At 45.0% G+C, this 18895-nt stretch overlaps 1 protein-coding gene across 1 annotated transcript; it reads right to left on the minus strand.

The window, feature by feature from the left end:
• Positions 1-1690: 1690 nt before the first annotated feature.
• Positions 1691-18669, minus strand: LOC120024250 (apolipoprotein B-100-like). The gene is made up of 27 exons (XM_038968445.1): positions 18640-18669; positions 18154-18299; positions 17858-18005; positions 17281-17433; positions 16938-17062; positions 16754-16839; positions 16220-16661; positions 16006-16120; positions 15758-15904; positions 15449-15660; positions 15138-15333; positions 14840-15019; positions 14509-14712; positions 14198-14365; positions 13870-14075; positions 13600-13782; positions 13358-13488; positions 13023-13233; positions 12751-12923; positions 12418-12578; positions 10707-10816; positions 10215-10588; positions 4065-10097; positions 3871-3982; positions 3638-3661; positions 3097-3283; positions 1691-2969 (listed from the first exon to the last, which is right to left on the minus strand). The coding sequence occupies exons 1-27, from the start codon at positions 18667-18669 to the stop codon at positions 1971-1973; spliced, it is 11256 nt and encodes a 3751-aa protein (XP_038824373.1). The 3' UTR covers positions 1691-1970.
• Between the last annotated feature and the right edge of the window lie 226 nt (positions 18670-18895).

Consider the following 18895-nt stretch of genomic DNA (forward strand, 5'->3'; position numbering starts at 1 on the left):
GCTCAGTGTGAACCTGCTTTCATCTGTGAAGAGCACAGGGCGCCAGTGGCGAATTTGCCAATCTTGGTGTTCTCTGGCAAATGCCAAACGTCCTGCACGGTGTTGGGCTGTAAGCACAACCCCCACCTGTGGACGTCGGGCCCTCATACCACCCTCATGGAGTCTGTTTCTGACCGTTTGAGCAGACACATGCACATTTGTGGCCTGCTGGAGGTCATTTTGCAGGGCTCTGGCAGTGCACCTCCTTGCACAAAGGCGGAGTAGCGGGCCTGCTGCTGGGTTGTTGCCCTCCTACGGCCTCCTCCACGTCTCCTGATGTACTGGCCTGTCTCCTGGTAGCGCCTCCATGCTCTGGACACTACGCTGACAGACACAGCAAACCTTTTTGCCACAGCTCGCATTGATGTGCCATCCTGGATGAACTGCACTACCTGAGCCACTTGTGTGGGTTGTAGACTCCGTCTCATGCTACCACTAGAGTGAAAGCACCGCCAGCATTCAAAAGTGACCAAAACATCAGCCAGGAAGCATAGGAACTGAGAAGTGGTCTGTGGTCACCACCTGCAGAACCATTCCTTTATTGGGGGTGTCTTGCTAATTGCCTATAATTTCCACCTTTTGTCTATTCCATTTGCACAACAGCATGTGAAATTTATTGTCAATCAGTGTTGCTTCCTAAGTGGACAGTTTGATTTCACAGAAGTGTGATTGACTTGGAGTTACATTGTGTTGTTTAAGTGTTCCCTTTATTTTTTTGAGCAGTGTATTTTGGTGGTTTATACGTTATCGCTATTTTTGGCTTGAATCAATGCTGTTGTGATGTTTGCTATTGTGGTAAGCTAATATAACGCTATATTGTGTTTTCGCTGTAAAACACTTAGAAAATCTGAAATATTGGCTGGATTCACAAGATCTGTGTCTTTCATTTGCTGTACGCTGTGTATTTTTAAGAAATGTTTTATGATGAGTAATTAGGTAATACACGATGGTCTCTGTAGTTATTCTAGTCGCTTTGGTGAGAGTTGTGATGGTGGCTGCAATGGTAAACTATGATTTATACCTGAAATATGCACATTTTTCTAACAAAACATATGCTATACAATAAATATGTTATCAGACTGTCATCTGATGAAGTTGTTTCTTGGTTAGTGGCTATTTATATCTTTATTTGGTCGAATTTGTGATAGCTACTGATGCAGTAAAAAAATGGTGGAGTAAGAAAAGTGGTGTCTTTTGCTAACGTGGTTAGCTAATAGATTTACATATTGTGTCTTCCCTGTAAAACATTTTAAAAATCAGAAATGATGGCTGGATTCACAAGATGTGTATCTTTCATCTGGTGTCTTGGACTTGTGATTTAATGATATTTAGATGCTAGTATTTACTTGTGACGCTATGCTAGGCTATGCTAGTCAGCTTTTTTACTGATGGGGGTGCTCCCGGATCCGGGTTTGGGAGGAATTAGAGGTTAATATTATTCATATAGGCTTTCCACTTTGCTCATTTTGAAAGTTATATTCGGGCTATGTCTAAAGATCTCTCAACACTGAAAGAAAGTCAGTCTTATCAATATTAATAGTGTCTATGGTTCACATCACTCATTTGCATCACTAATGGAATGCCTGTTGTTAAAATACTGAGGATCTCAAAACATACACATAGCAGGTGGAAAAATATAAATCAAACATAATGCTGTATAAATGTTATTTATTTTGTACTCTCATATTGCATCTTGTATGGTACAGATAGATAGGGAAATAGGACTCAACAGTATTTCATTTTTATGTTGGTAAGTGTACCACTTGTCATTTACACAAAAATTATAAAATAATAGCTGCATGTTTACCTAAAGGCTTTAAAGACGTGCTGAAATACTTGTTTGAAGTACATTCCCAGCCCTGTGCCTCTGAGTAGCATAATGTTAAACAGATGGGTAGTGTTAGACTCAGGGTTCAGTCTGTGAAGGTATCTCACTGGTGGAAGGGAAAGGGAAGCTCGATCTCAAGCCTTCCACCGCTAACTTTGATGAAAGCCTGGGCCTCCTCAGAAGCCTGCTGCAGAAGACCAGTGATGGCGAGGTTGAGCTGATTAACCACAGACTGAACCATGTTAGCGACGTGTTCAATTGCTATGTTCACCTGCTCCATGTTTAACACAGTATTGACTTGGTCCAGGACGGTCTTGATCACGCCGACAAGGTTATCGTACAGAGCGTTGATGTAGATAGCGACGGCATCCAGATAGTCAGACTTCAGAGTGTCGACAAAGTCCTGGGCCTTCTCAACGATGACCTTCAGGGTCTCGCCAAGCTTCTCCAGGACCATGTCAAGGCTCTCCAGATGCTTCACCAGACCAACAAGCTGGGCAAGAGCATGCTTCATGTTGGCTCTCATGTTATCTATGATCTGGCCTCCAGTCATCACATCACCAATTGGCATAGTGACCTGGATGTCGCTGATCATATCGACCAGAGCATTGAAGGAGGCCTCTGCACTGTCTATGACCACCTGGATGGCCTGCTCAACCATAGTGGCAATGCCAGTGGTCAGCTGCTTGAGGACCTTAGGCAGGGTGGTAATTTCCTCAGAGCCAGGGAGCTTGAACTCTGTCTCCCTAAGGAACTTAATGGCAGCATCCAGGAAGACCTGGATGGTTTTCTGGAACTGGAAAACAGTGTTCCTGAAGAGGATTGACAGCTGGCTCAGCTCGGCTGCGTGGCTGTTGGCAGCAGTGTAGGCTTCCTCAATGAGGTTGATGATGGAGCTTTTCAGCCCCTCCACGTGCCCGAAGATCTCATACTTGTTAGAGAAGCTGTTCAGGGTGGATGTGATGGCAGGTAGTCTCTCCTTCAGACCCAGGAGCATGTCGTGGGGGGCCTCCATGTTGTAGGCAACCTGTAGTTTTATCTTATCGGCATCCTTAGCAGTAGCTCTGATGACCAAGATGTCAACATCATCCTCAGGGGCAGACTGTTAGATATAGGATAAACACAACACATTTCAATTGACCTGTACAATAGGGTGACATCTATTTGACTTGTGAATAGGGACACAAGTATTGAGTATTTTAAGATGAATGAAATTAAAAGAAACGCACAGCATAACGGCTGTAGAGTCTAGCGCTCAGCTGAGATGGTTTCCTGCCCTGGAGCTGAAGACCCAAGAACCCAGTGGATGGAGTAGAGATGGAAGCACTGACGCCATCTCTGCGGGCAGCATAGCGGAAGTTCACATCAGTGAAGGTTGGGCTGGTGATGTCCACATTCAGGGTGTGGCGGGAGACACTAAGTAGTTGAAGAAAAACAGTGTGATCAGTTACTGTCTATTCAATCATAGTTTAATTAAGCAATAAGGCCCGAGGGGGGTGCGGTATATGGCCAATATATCACAAACCCCCAAGGTGCCTTATTGCTATTATAAACTGGTTACCAACGCAATTAGAGCATATTTTGTCATTCCATGGTATACGGTCTGATATACCACAACTTTCAGCCAATCAGCATTCATGGCTCGAACCACCCAGTTTATAACTCCATGTAATACATGTGTGTAGTAGAAGGTCAAAAGATGTAGACTTTATTTGCTCATGCAATAGTCCTGGATTGAAGTGAATTGAAGGTACATTATTGAGTATTTACCTTCCCTCCTCTTGACGCTTCTTCCTGAAATGCACAAATGACAAAACAAACCATACTAATACATATTCAGGTATCTTCAAATTGCAAAATGTTTGTAAGGATTTGATTAACATTGTGCTAACCCCAAAAAAATAAAAAAAAATAAAAAAAAAACATTGTGCTAACAAGCCTAAATAATTTGTTTCAATATGTATTATGCATTGAAATCAGCCTGTTTAAAAGTATTACTTTACCTCATAGCCTGGGTAATCACATTCTGAATGTCCATGGTCAGGTCTGCATGGGTAAGGACAGCCTTGCCATTCACGCTCAGGGCTTCGTTCTCAAAGCTTGCAGTGAAGGAAGCTGTTGAGGCAGTTTCAATTTCCTCAAATACAATTATTTTGCATCAAATGATGACATTATAGAGGACATTTTATAATTTTACCATTCACGTCGTAATCCAGGAAGTTGATGACAGAGGTAGCAGATGACTTCAGTTCGGCCTTGAAGACAGGGGCATCACCCTTCAACTCAGCTGCCAGATTTGTGGTGTACACAGGGGTGGAAATCTTGGCGGTGGTAGAGATCTTCTGCTTGGTACCTGTCAGCTCGACAGCAGTCTTCTCAAAGAGGGAAATGTCACCCACGTTGCTTGGCTGAGACATGTCAATCTCAACATCAGCAGTCAGTGATGTCAATGGTGCAAAGTCAATGGTAGCCTGGGCTACATGCTTTCCCTTGGTGTTGAAGGTAATCACATTGGCTTCGTTGTTGCTGGCGAATTTCAGCACTGCATACACATGGCTCACGGATGCCTCAACAGCCAGGTTCTCATCCACATCAATTTCCAGGACAGTTGTCTCACCGTTGCTGAGTTTGGCATTGGCAATGATCTTTGAGGTGGAGCGTAGGCCATCAGCATTCAGGTAGATGTTAGCTTCATTGTCCAGAGCTCCCAAAACAGCATTGTATTCCAGGATTGTGGCATCAATGTTGCCCTTGATGGATGACTCCACAGAGATGTACTCAAGGGTTCCCTCTAGCTTCAGGCTGTGGTCAGCCTCTACCTTGCCAATTGCTTTGATAAGGGGCAGGTTGAAATCACCTTTCAGCTTCAATGTAGAGGCAGCATTTGGCTTGGTCTTGGTGTCTGCAACAAATTGCTGATTGGCTTCTAGGTTGAAGATGGGCAGGGCAATCTTTGCAATGGTAGCCACAGACACCGCAGCTTCCAGGTTGTCGGTGCTTAGGCTGAAAGTGCTGTCATGGTTTCCCTCAATGTGGGCATTCTCCAAGGACAGGGATGTGGCCAGCTTAAAACCTCTTTTGGTGGTCAAACTGGTGGTGCCATCAAGCTTGGTCTTAAGAGCCTCAAAAACGGAGGCTGTGGTAGCTCCCAGGCGGAACACAAGGTCGTCCTCAGCGTAAAGTCCGGCATTGGCATTCAGATTGAAGATGGGTGACTTCAGGGAGAGTTCGGTGATCAGGTTGCCCAGAGAGTAAAACTGACTCTTCTGGTACAGGATCTTGGAATCAACATCAAGAGACTGCTCTGTGGTGGTCAAGATGTTCTTCAAGCCAGTATGCTCATACAGGTTCAGATCGCTGATGGCTGGAATGTGCATGTTAATGAAGGGCAGATCAATCTCTGGGATGCTGATGGGGTTTGTCAGGAATTCAAGATTTGCCTCACCATTCATGGTAGCAAAGATGCCAGCCTCCTTTTCGTTGTTGTCAATAGTGAAGTTGTAGGAGGATTTGTACTGGTTGAAACGGGCAAGAGCCACAGTGTTGATCTGTTGAGCTTCAGGCTTGATTGTGGCAGAGTAGTCATTCTGGAGATCAATCTTGGCCATCAGTGCCTCGTTGAAGCTGAGCTTGGTGTTTCCCTTGTTCTGGAAGTCAAAGACAACTTCAATAGGATGAATTTTAACGGTGAGAGAGTTTGACAGGATTCCACTGAGACCTCCAACAAGCTCTGTGTCATGGTTTGCCTTCAGTTCAACCTTCATATCTCCCAAATTGGCATTTCCAGATGCCACCAGAAGGCTGTTCTTGATGGCTGGGCCTTCTGCCTCAGAGCGGGCCTCAAATGTGATGTGACTGAGAATGACTGCATCAGCGTTCATGGTCTGCTTCATCTTCAGAAGGGCAGTGTCGGTGTCAGCGGAGATTGTCAGCTTAGCAGTGCTGGGACTGATGGCGAAGTGAAGGTCACACTTGTGTGTGCCCTCGTGAAAGTTGAACTTCATAGCACCATCATTTCCAATGGTCAGAGTGATTGTTGTGTCCTCCAGGCGGGCAACAGCCTTTTGGGTCACAGAGGCACCATTGGTGAAGCCAAGGATTGGGATATGTATCTGGTGGTTGTAGGTAGTGTCCACAGATGCAGACATACCACCCAATGTGGCAAAGAATGCATTATTGACAATGTCAGCCGTGTAGTGTGCAGTGGTTGCCTTGACTGTGGTCTTAGCTGAGGCCTGGGCTGCAAGGCGGTAGAGGGTCACTGATGCCTGGTGTTCGACTGCAAGTGCAGTGTGGGTAAACTTAAGGTTCTCTGCAACTATCACACGGTTCAACTTGGGGATGGCAACGCGAGCAGTGGAGTCCAGGTTGAAGCTGAATATCTCAAAAATGGGAGATATGGCCTGGGAGGTTAGGAAAGCAGTGAGCTGAGGAGTCTCCTCACTGTCAGTAGAGTTCTGGAGCTCAGCAGAGGTCCTAATGCTGTAGATGGGGGTGCTGACTTTGATCTCACCATAGAGCTTGCCGAAGCAAGGGAGACTGATCTCACTGGGAATGGCAGGGAGCTTGATCTCAGGGATCTGGAGAGTTGGAATCTCTAGGAGCTTATCTGCGGCCATCTTAGGGAGGGCAGGGAAGGAGAACTCTGGGAATGTGATCTCTGGGAGAGTAATGTCAGGTAGGGTTGGCAGATAGCTCATGGTCAGGTCTCCGAAGAAAACATCCAAATTAAGATTCTGGACCTCAAAGTTGACAATAAAATCTATGAGCTCTGTGACCTTCTGCTTGATATCGTCAAAGGAAATGGTGGTGGCTGGCACTGTGTGTAAACCCAGGATAGTGAACTCAGGGATATCCAGCTGTGTTGGAATTTCAATCTCCTGAAGCTTCTCTAGGCTGACCTTCATGGAGGGCATGACCAGGTCAGTGAGAGGGATGGTGAATGAAGGAAAGTCCAGCTCAGCTGTCTTCAGTCCAGTAACAACACCCTCAATTATCTGCTTGACCTCGCTGACAATTTGTTGTTCACCAGCAAACTTCTGGATCACCTCAATCACATTGCCAAACACCTCATTTATGACAGTGATGACCTTGGTGTAGTGTTCGCTCACCTGCTGCAGGTATGAGATGATATAATTTCTAAGGTCCATATCGGTGATTCTCTGCTTTAGCCTCTCAGAAATTGCCTTAAGGTCATTAAGGATGGCATGGTCAGCTATGTCCTTCACTGTTTTGATCATGTCTGCAACCTTGATTTCCCTCAGATGTTCAATGTAGTTAAGTGCAGATGACACAACAAAGTTGACAAACTCTCTTGAAGCCTGAAGTTTCTGTGGGATCTCAAGTGCCTTGATCAGCTCGTTTACATGAGCGGTGTATTCAGCAATCATCTGGTTGACTTCATCCACATAGGCATTGTAATCAAATGACTTCAGCTTCTGGATAACAGAGTCAAGATATTCATTCACCTGTTCAATTACCTGTTTGATCTCAGTAGCTTTTAAGGAGTTGATGGCTTCTTCCAGCATCTGCATTACCTTCGCTGGGATATCGATGGCCTTCAGCTTATTAACAAGGACCTGAATTGTTTCATCGATTTTGAACTGCTTAATTAGACCCACAACCTTCTCCAGGACTGCTTCAACCTTCTTGTCAACCTCATACTTGACAATCAGTTCTGTCAACTTGGCGTGGAAAACATTACATTTGCCAATGATGTCCAATTCCTGGATCACTGCCTTGACAGACTCAATCATCTTGCTGATCACTTCAGTGGGAAGGTGTTCCATCAGCTGCTCAACATGAGCTTCCAAGTTGATGGAGGAAATGTAGTTTCTCAGATCCTCAACAGTTTTGGTTCTGTCAAAGTTCTCAATGAACTGCTTTAAATCACTCACTGCGTTTTCAATTTTAGCCTTGATTTCAAACTGGGCATCAATGTCGTGCAGGAGTGAAATGCTGCTGTCCTTCAGTTTCTGCATGTCAATCTGCTTGATCAGCTCTTCAATGGCATCAATGACAGCTACGATCATAGTAGTGATGTTATACTCCTCGTTGATGGCATTCAGCTCCTGGCTGAGCCTCTCAATTACAGTTTCAGACAGGGTGCCACTCGCAATCATCTCCTTGGTAGCAGCAACAATGCCCTGGATACTGGATGCCAGGCCCATCAGCAGTTTTTCAACAGCAATCTTGAGGTTCACAAGGGAGGCCTCTAGGTATTCCAGAGTGATGGCGTACTCCTCGGTGAGGGCAATCAGGTTCTGTTTGAGCTGGACAGACTTGCCTTCCAGATTCAGTTTGGCAACAAAGTCACTGACATGATGGGGCAGAGCCTCAAGCTTAGCCTTGACCTCATCACTATTGATGTAATTCTGAATAGCCTCTGCCATGTTAACAATAGTGATCTTGATGTTTTCCAGGATTGCAGGCAAACTTTTGAGGAAGGGCAGGTTAATCAAGTGACTGTCAGTGTTCTTATCATACTTCAGGAAACCAGAGATTGTGAATTCCTGGTCTTCACTGGCAGCTGTGTTCAGGAGGCCGGTGAGGAGGGTTGCAGACAGCTCCAGTCCAAGCCTTTCAGCATTGTTGTAGGCACTCACTTCCTGATTGAGGGCATGGTTGTTCATCTTGGACTTCATCCTAAGTATGGCCCTCTGCTCCTGGGGAGTCAGAAGTGTGTCTATCTTGTTGTCAATTGTGGTTTCCAGGGGGAAGCCATTGTCCAGCTGCTGGGTGACAGAAGCTCTGCATTCATGAGAGCTGGCAAAAGCCAGGGGCTGTGCTTTAAGGAGGAACTTTCCATAGAGCTGAGCGCTCTGCTTGCCATACAGGGTCAGGTCACCATCAGCATTAAAGATGGCATCAAGATTGAAGTTGAAGGGAATAATGCTGGCACGGATGGTGTTGTCGAAGCGGAAAGGCTGGGAGTTGAAGCGGGCATCATTGTGGATCTTTGCAGCAAGGCCAATAATTTCAAGCTCAATGTTGTGGCTCATGTGAGCACCAAGGAGCTTTCCAGTAGTGCTGCACTTAGCATTAGCGGTCAAGTCTGCATAGTTGATCTCATAGGTGTGTTTGAGCTCTTCCTCACCACAAGCCGCCTTCAGGCTTCCAGTAAAGTCAATTTTGTAGATCACTGCCTTCAGCTGAGCCTCGTTGACTAGGTTGGCTCCCAGCAGTTTCAGGTTATTGTTCATATTTACAGAGGCAGTGTAGTCCTGCAAGTCAATGGTGATGTCATGTGTATAGGAAGTGCTCTCGCTGACAATGGCCTCAGCCTTTGAGGTGAAGGCAAGGCTGGAGAGAGTGATGGTCAGTGAGTTGGCATTCTCAACCTTCATGTCATTCAATGCACTCTTGGTCTCAATGGACAGAGTAGCCTTGGAGGCATCAATTCCACCGTTGAAGGTGTTCTCCATGGTGAACGTGCCCTGCAGGGTGATTGTTCCGCTTGTGGCCAGGCCATCCTTATTCATTGTCAGGGTAGCTTTGTGTGCAGCTTTGTTCTCAAGCAGCTTTACAGTGGCATCACTGTTCACAGCCAGGCCATTGACATCCAGGGAGGCAGTGACAAGAGAGTATATGCGATTCTCAGAGTGGTCAGCGTTGGTCTCCATCTTGATTGTGACTGCTCCAGAGCCAACAGAAGCCTCAGCCTGGTTGTGGATCTTCATGCCAAGGGCAAGGGCATTGGTGTCACATTTCAGAGACAGCTGGTTATCCTTGAAGGCAAGTTCAGCAGCATGGGTCAGGATGTCTTCGAATGCATTCGTGTTAGACACAACAGACAGCTCGCCATTGGCAAAGGATGCAGCAATGGTGTTCTGGGCCTTAAGAATGGTTGAATTAATTTTCAGGGAAGAATCAATCTTTGCCTCTGGTCTGAATGGGAAGATGGTAAAAGACTGGGTGGTGATTGTGGTGCCATAGACATGTCCTGCTTTGACTGTTCCCTCCAAGTTGCTATCACCAGAGATCTTCAGTGTTGGAGCCAGTATTGGCGCTTCAGAATTGAAGCCAACTTGGCCGGTGTGCTCTAGATTTACACTCAGACCCATGGGGCTTGTTGCTTCGATTTTGCTGCTGGATTTCACATTGATCTTGTTGTCTGTAACAGTGCCAACTTCCCTTATGCTAATGCTGGCATCAATGAGCTTGTGGCTCACGGAGGTCTTCACATGGGCCTTGATGGAATCAGCAGGAGTGGTGGCAAGCAATCCAGATCCTATTTACAACACAGAAGGAACAATTATTGATTATTGCACAACTAAACATGTTCCAGATGGTGTAATTCTCTATTATTTACAAAGACATTAGAAAATGTCTGGAGGTGGAGCACTACCTTCAATCTTGATGCACAGGAGTTCCATTGAGCAGCTGCCTGTCACATCAAACTTGGCAGAATAGCTTGGTGTCTCAACGGCATCTTTGCCAGCAGACACTGAGCCCTCCAAGTTGTAGAAGTTGCTCTTCACTTTTGTGGACAGCTGAGCTTTTCCGAAGAGGGGCACAAACACATCAAGGGTCTCTGGGATGAAAAGCTCAGGGATCGGGATCTCCATGGATGCAATGTCCAAGCCAAGCAGGGGCAGAGCCAGGTGTGGTGTGGTCAGTGCAGCTGGGAAGTTCAGCTCCTCAGATGATTTTCCACCAAGAGGCAGGGGAATGGCGATGAAGATACGCTCATTGTTGAAGTGGTAAGCAGCTGTGGCCTCACTGTTTAAGAAAATTATATTTAATCTAATTAGTCATGGAACCCCCCCCCCCCAAAAAAAAAATCAGTTAATGTATTGATAGAAAATGATTCTTATGGTAGTTGATTGATGTAACTTACGCATTCAGGAACAGTTTCTCAGGCAGAGTCATCTCCGGCATCCCAGGGACTCTCAGGTTCTGCATGTACGGGATATCAGCAGCATATTTCTCCAGGTAGTTGTTGGTTGCCTGTAATAGAAATACAGTACCAGTCAAAAGTTTGGACACACCTACTCATTCCAGGGTCTTTCTTTATTTTGACTATTTTCTACATTGCAGAATAATAGTGAAGACATCAACACTATGAAATAACACATATGGAATCATGTAGTAACTAAAAAAGTGTAAAGCAAATCACAATATATTTTACTTTTGAGATTATTCAAAGTAGCAACCCTTTGCCTTGATGACAGCTTGGCATTCTCTCAACCAGCTTCATGAGGTAGTCACCTGGAATGCATTTCAATTAACATATGTGCCTTGTTAAAAGTGAATTTGTGGAATTTTGGCGACCTACTTAATGAGTTTAAGCCAATCAGTTGTGTTGTGACAAGGTAGGGGTGGTATACAGAAGATAGCCCTATTTGGTAAAAGACCAAGTCCATATTATGGCAAGAACAGTTCAAATAAGCAAAGAGAAACGACAGTCCATCATTACTTTAGAACATGAAGGTCAGTCAATCCGGAACATTTCAAGAACTTTTAAAGATTCTTCAAGAGCAGTCGCAAAAACCATCAAGCACTATGGTGAAACTGGCACTCATGAGGACCACCACAGGAAAAGAAAACCTAGAGTTACCTCTGCTGCAGATGCTAAGTTCATTAGAGTTACCAGCCTCAGAAATTGCAACCCAAATAAATGCTTCACAGAGTTCAAGTAAAAGACACATCTCAACATCTGTTCAGAGGCGACTACGTGAATCAGGCCTTCATGGTCGAATTGCTGCAAAGAAACCACCACTAAAGGACACCAATAATAAGAAGAGACTTGCTTGGGCCAAGAAACATGAGAAATGGATATTAGACCGGAGGAAATCTGTCATTTGTTCTGATGAGTCGCAGAGTATGTGAACGGATGATCTCCGCATGTGTGGTTCCCACCGTGAAGCATGGAGGAGGAGGTGTGATGGTGTGGGGGCGCGTTGCTGGTGACACTGTCAGTGATTTATTTACAACTCAAGGCACACTTAACCAGCATGGCTACCACAGCATTCTGCAGCGATACACCATCCCATCTGGTTTGCGCTTAGTGGGACTATCATTTGTTTTTCAACAGGACAATGACCCAACACACCTTCAGGCTGTGTAAGGGCTATTTGACCAAGAAGGAGAGTAATGGAGTGCTTTATCAGATGACCTGGCCTCCACAATCACAGGGCTTAAACCCAATTGAGATGGTTTGGGATGAGTTGGACCGCAGAGTGAAGGAAAAGCAGCCAACAAGTGCTCAGCATTTGTGGGAACTCCTTCAAGACTGTTAGAAAAGCATTCCATGTGAAGCTGGTTGAGAAAATGCCAAGAGTATGCAAAGCTGTCATCAAGGCGAAGGGTGGCTACTTTGAAGAATAGATTTTGATTTGTTTAACACTTTTTTGGTGTTAAACAAACTATTTCATGGTTTTGATGTCTTCACTATTATTCTACAATGTAGAACATTTTAAAAATATAGAAAAACCCTTAAATGAGTAGGTGTGTCAACTTTTGACTGGTACTGTACATATTGTAATATATTAAGTTCAGTGAGGACAAAATAGTGATCATAAGATTAAAGTGTTTTTTTGTAGTTTTACCTCTGCAGACTTGGTGAGGATGTGACGGACCTTCATGTCGGTCTGGCCCACCTGCTGATCAAGAACATCACTGACCATCTTCTGGATTGCCTCGTGAGGGAGGATGTTCTGGATCTCAGAGTTCATGTCAGACTTGACCTCAGCCACAATCTTCTCGTCATCTACAAAGTAAGATTCATTAATTGTAAATTAAATTGAATGTTAATGACTTTCCCATGGATACTTGGCATTTAAAGCCTGGCAAAGCTCTCAGAAACATACAGTTAAAATTGATCATGAAGCAAAACAATTTATCATTGTACAAAATCTGGTCGTTATTGAAAGCCTGCATACCATATTTTAGGGTGATCTTTTGCACTGAGGTGGTCTCTGGGAGCTTGATGTCACTCTCAAGCTCAAGTTCCAGTTCCTCACCACGCTTCACGTTGGCTGTAACTGTGGCGTCAGCCTTGATTGAAGGGACAAGCAGCTGCACCTGCAGCATAGCATCCTTCATGGCCTCAATTCTGCATAGAAAACCATGAGTCAGTTGGAATTTGGAAGAAAGGGAAAACAGAAGAAACCAAAACAGGGAAGTACTTTGTGGGGCAGCATTGTCAGCTTACTTAGCGCGGCCAACCAGGGACAGCTGAGGGATGTTCTTGTTGATGAGGTCAATGGAGATGGAGTGTATTCCTTTGCCCTTGGTGTTGCCATCCACAACGCCCAGTCTGATTCTGGCCTCCAAGTCAAAGTCAGGGATCTGGATGTCGGTGGTGAGGACATTCTTCCTCCTGTTGTACTTCACAGTGGCTGTGGCCTCAGTGGGGTCAGCACCTGTGTCCAGGATAAACTGAATAAGTTAGTCACCAAGGAAAATGTTGTACGACAGAAATGGAAGGACTGTGTTACTCTAAAAGAGGGCTTTTGTAACTTCGAGCTTCTGCCTTCAGGACCATACCTTCTGCCTTCAGGACCATCTTTACAGTGTCAACTTTCTGACGACCTTCTTCTCCCTCCCGGAGGAGTTCGTAGCCGATGGTGGCCGTGTATTCAGTGACCTCACCAGTGGGGTGGAGCTCCACAGCAAGCCTAAATAAATGTTTCATTTCCAAAAGTTATGTCTAAGATCAATTTCTACCTGAAAATAGGAAAACATAAATGGAGCATGTTAAAATGTATTTGCATAGAACTAGTACTTACTTGCTATCTCCGGTAAAGGGGAAGTAGGGTGCAGTGTCATGGGAGCTAGCATCAGAGTACTGAAGGGTGGTGCAGTACTTCATACCAGCTAAGAATGGAGTGCACTCAGACACATCAATTCTGTCCTCTACCAGAGACGGGATGGGTTTCACTCCAGCAGAGGTCACTTCGAACAGCTTGTTGCTGTAATAGGGGTAGTGGAAAGGAAATGTTTAGGATCTGATAAATATTGGTCATCAAGTGTTATCTGAATGATACTCTGACACTTACGTGATGCTGATGAGCTTGGCAGGACCCTGAGGAGCAGGGATGGTCAGCTTGACCTGGTTGTCGGCCATCACGATCTTAGCGCTGAGCCCACTCTCATGGTATAGGCTGGTGTGCATCTCCAAGCCAGAGAGAAGGTACTCAGGAATGTGGGAACCAACCCGGGCCACAAACTCAATTCCAGCGGAGGGCATGAAGGAGACCTCGCTCTGTGGGAAAGGGATCAGTCCAAGTATATTATATAGATATGCAAAAAGACTGACGGACTTCACATGTATTAGGGTTACTACAAATAGAAAACAGATCAGTGAAAATAAATATAAAAGTTTACCATGTCGGGTGTAATGTGCAGTCCTCCCTTGATGCCAGGGGTGAAGGTACCAGACAGGGCAATCTTCAGTGGTACACCAGTGGCAGTTGGCAGGAAGAATTCGTTATCCATGAAGATGTAATGGGCGAAGACTTCATTGTCAGCGTTCGTCATCAGTCTCTTAATCAGCTGTGGAACATGTAGATTTCAGATTTTGGATAGTAAATTGCGTTTACATTTTTCATCATTGTTATGTCATTCTTGCCAGATGAGTTAACATTAATGTATATCTGAAGTGATAGTGTTGCTTTTTTCCATATCTTTGTACATACATCAGTGGGGAACATCTTGAGTACGTTGTCAATCATCAGACCAGCAGAGTAGGCCATCTTCTCCATCTCATTGGTCTTCAGGTATCCAAGTTCATTTCCCAGCAGTCTCAGGTAAACCATAGCCTCAGGGGACTCCTGAGCCTTCAGATTCCTGACCAGTTTGTTGAGGTTGCGGCCAATTTCTCTCACGATGTTCTGGGAAGCCTACAGAATATTTTTTTCAAGGAAAGAGGCAGTTAGCTCATGTTACAATTAAATAACTAGGATTAAAATCACACAAATTAAAATGTTTGGTAAGGAAAGAGGAAGAACATAGTATGGTTTTGAATACCTGTCTCTTCATTCTGTCTTTCTTCAGAGCGGGCATCATCCTCTTCATGACCTCACTAACCTGCAGAGGCATCTTGTCAGAAACGAAGTAGACGGTCTTTAGAACTGTGTCAGGGAAGAATCCGTTCTCTCCGAACAAAGCCTCAACAGTTGGCTCAAGTCCTTTGCCTTCCATGCCAACCTTACAAGTGAAGAGAATGTTTACCATGAGACTGATAGAAAAATAAGTGTATATTCTGCAAAAAAAACATCATCCCTATAATAGTTTTTAGGGAAACAACTCAAATAGTATTTTTTACCTCCACCATGTCAACATTGTAGCCGAAGGCCTTCAGGGTCATCTCCAGCATGACTTCCTTGGGCAGATAGCTGGTGCCCTCGAAGAGCATATTTCCTTGCACAGATCCGATCTTGTAGTTGCGGGAAAACTTGGTGGGATCCATGACAGTTCCAACCTCATTGCCCTGCAGGGCATCAAGAATTTTCTGTCTCAGCCTGTAATGGATGGAATAATTTATTATATGGTCAAACCTATGATGAGGAGGGGAGAATCGAACAGAATATTTCTGTTAGCTGAGGCAGTAAATACTGCAGATGATATCTCTCGTACTCCTGTGTCTCGGCTGCTGTGGATTCCAGTATGTTAGTCAGGTGGGAGATGACAAAGCTCTTGGCCTGTTGGTCTTCTTCGATGGGCAGAGCGGCGGCCAGCTGAGCCAGTTCAGCAGGCTGGGGGTCCTTCATCAGCACCAGGTAGGCAGCAACACGCTTCTGCAGGGGGCTAGCACCACTCAAAATAACCTGCATGAGCACCTCTCTGCCCTGTAAACAGGAGAATGTGTATAACAGTTCTGCAGTGAACGAAGAGTTGATGGTTTCCATATATATTTTTGAAGCTAATAGGAAAAGAGTGAGTTACCTCCTCAGGGACAGGGGTCTGTCTGAATGCCTGAATGGCAGCCTGTTGGACTTCCAGGGAAGCGGCGGGCTCGTTTACACACTGGATCACAGCAGATTTCAGGGCAGGACTGGCGGCTCCCATGGCTGCAGCCATGTTACCAATAACCTGGGGAGCAGAAGGAAGCAAACATGAATTATTCTGATTCAAATTGTTGCTTGCTGTGTGAGTAAATCTGAAAAAGCTAAGGGGAGCGATGGAACATTCACCCTCAGGGCCAGGAAATTCTGCTCCTTGTCACCGGTGCAGTCACCCAGCTGGGCAACTACAAACTCAGCCACATTCTCGATCTCAGGGGTCACTTTGCCCTCGGCCTTGTAGAACCTGATGAGGAACACAATGTGAAATTCAACATAAGAATTTCATTGTCTGCATCTGCTCAGTTCCATTTAGAAAATATGTTGCTTTAAAATGTCTGTTTACCTCTTGACAACATTGCTCAGGGCATACAGGATAGGCTTGCTCTGCTTGTACCGTGCCATAGCCAGCATGTCGTTGACCAGGAGGGCAGAGGGGTTGGGGACCAGTCCCATAGCGAACACGACGGCATCAACCTCAAAGGCAGAGTTGTCAAAGGTCCTGAGGATCTGCATGATGGCACTGCTGCACTCTGGGGTACCGCACTGGGCCAGAACCTGGTAGGTCAGGGATCCGGACACCTTCAGGGCCTCGGGGATAGCAGGGCTCAGGGTCTCAGCCTTCATTCCACGGACCATGCTCACAAGCTGCTGGAAGAGGTGGGCTCTCCTCTCACCGTTGGACAGAGTGGCCAGTTCCCTCAGGACGGCCAGAGCAGCATCGTTGTCCTGAACAACACTCTTGTCCTCAGCAGCTTCCATTGGCAGACCCTTGAGGTTGGCCACATCTGCAGGAAGATAAAGTCAGTTTTGACACTGAGCGGGTGAAAACCTTTTTCAATCATCTTCATAATTAGAATGCAATGTAAGGGATACTTACTGTGGTCAAAAACTCTCTCATTGTATGTGGAAACCTCCAGCAGAGTCAGGAACTGCTTGCCAACGTTGGTAACTCCATACTCTCCCCTGTGGAAAGCCAAAGAGATGATAAAGACGTATGCAACATCTCTTACCATTGCAGGTACGTATTTCATAAAACATTATAGGCATAATGTTTTACACACTTGTGAGAGAAAGGCACCAGAATGTGGTTCTCAGTGCAGGCACCAGAGATCATGTGCTTCTTGTCATTGTCAAACTTGTAGTTGCAGGTCTGGGAGCTTCTGATCAGCTGAGCAAGAGGATAGTGCTGTAGGAGGAGAAATTATTATTGTTTCGTTTTTTTTGTAAAGGAGTTAAAAAGTGAATAAGGAGTAATATTAGTTGTCATTTCAGCTACTGGAGCGGAGAAAGATAATTACTTTGAATGGTTTTTGGAAAGGAGTTAAAAAGTGAATTAGTATTAATAAATTATTTAGGGTGTATTTCAGAATCTAACCAGCGACTTTTACTGTTTTCCAGTCTTACCATGCCAGAGATGAGGGCCAGGGGGCTGGTGTGGTCCCTCTGGGGGATGAAGTGGTCACATTTGGACAAGTCCCTGTTGAGAGTGATGTCAGTAGCGATGTCCTCCATGGCGTTGACTATGTAGTGGGTCTTGCACATGCCGTGGATGGTGGGCTGAGGGGAAAGTCAATGACCCTTGTCATATTTGAATAAATATAAATACTGATTTATGTTTTCTGAAAAACTGAATGTGACAAATTGCTCTCTGCAGAGCCATGAACATAATTTTCTTGGCTAGTCTTGTACCTTGTAGTGCATCATGTCGGCGTGCCAACAGTACTGCATTCCCTTTCATTTATTATTGCTTTATTACACAATAATTACATTTTTTGTTTCTTGGATTCACTAAAACAAGCACCAATATGTACCATTGTTTACCAGGTAGTTTCCAATTGTATTGAATAATATGGAGTAATAAGGTACACACTATTAGTAATAAAGTACTGAATAAGAAATGACTTGCTCATATCGCTGAAACTACACTGTAATACAAAGTGTGTAGTTATGATTAGGGTGTTTTCTTAGAAGATCAACATACCATTTTCTTGTTGTTCTCCTCTTCCAGCAGGGGCACGGCAAGGGCAGAGACGATACCTCTCTTGATGTTCAGGATGGTCACGGACTCATCCTCCTCAGGGTACAGTTTCACATCGTACACTCCCTCAACCACAACCTTCAGAGGATGTCTGAGCAGGGACAGAGAGGTGAAAGGTTGGATACCAGTTGTTAACTCCAAATTACAATGTGCTTAATAGAAGAGAGGACAAGGAATTTTAAACAAATATTGGGGACAAGGGTTGGGTTAGGGCATGTGTGACAGCCTTGGGGTCTTACTTCTCCATGGCAGCAGCGAAGGCATCAGATCCGGGGGCAGGTCCGAACACAGGGTTGCCCTCTGAGTCCATATCGACAACCTCACTCAAGCTACAGCCTGTGGTGCGCAGGATGTAGCTGCAAGACTGAGGAACTTCAATCTCAACCTATAGGGTGAGACAAAGAGGTTAGACGGCTTCCTTACTGGAATGTTGCGTGAGGACAATATTAATGGACTGAAGTGAAGGCTTAATGCTCTGAGGTATGATGTCTACCTTGCAAGAGCACTTGGGTCCATTTATGAGATTGGAAGCTCCTTTAATGGCATTCAGTGACTCTGCTTCGTACTGGTATTCATATTTGTGAAGGCTCTTGTACCTTCTTGCCACTAGGGAGAGATTAGAAATTGTATTTTGAAAGTGTTTGAGTAAAGACCCGTCATGTTGCCATAACAGTGAGCAAACTGCAGCACATTGGTAGGATAAGCAATGATTTGTTGGTACGTACGCAAGCATGTTGGATGTTCTTCGGCACCATCGTCTTGGGAGTCTGTGAGAGGATAACGCAATTTTGGTCAAAGCAGGATTATACAGAAGTTTTATAATTAATTACAACATGACTGAAATCGTTTTTAAGTGTGTAAAAAAAGCAGCTTTTCTTTATTTGAAGTGTGTGGGTGCAGTTATGTATCTGTTCAACTGCCTGTCCCCTCTACTCACTTTACTATCAAATCATGTGGGCGTGAGGGGGAACTGCCCCCAAT

Source organism: Salvelinus namaycush, chromosome 29, assembly GCF_016432855.1.
Source record: "Salvelinus namaycush isolate Seneca chromosome 29, SaNama_1.0, whole genome shotgun sequence".
Lineage (NCBI taxonomy): Eukaryota > Metazoa > Chordata > Actinopteri > Salmoniformes > Salmonidae > Salvelinus > Salvelinus namaycush.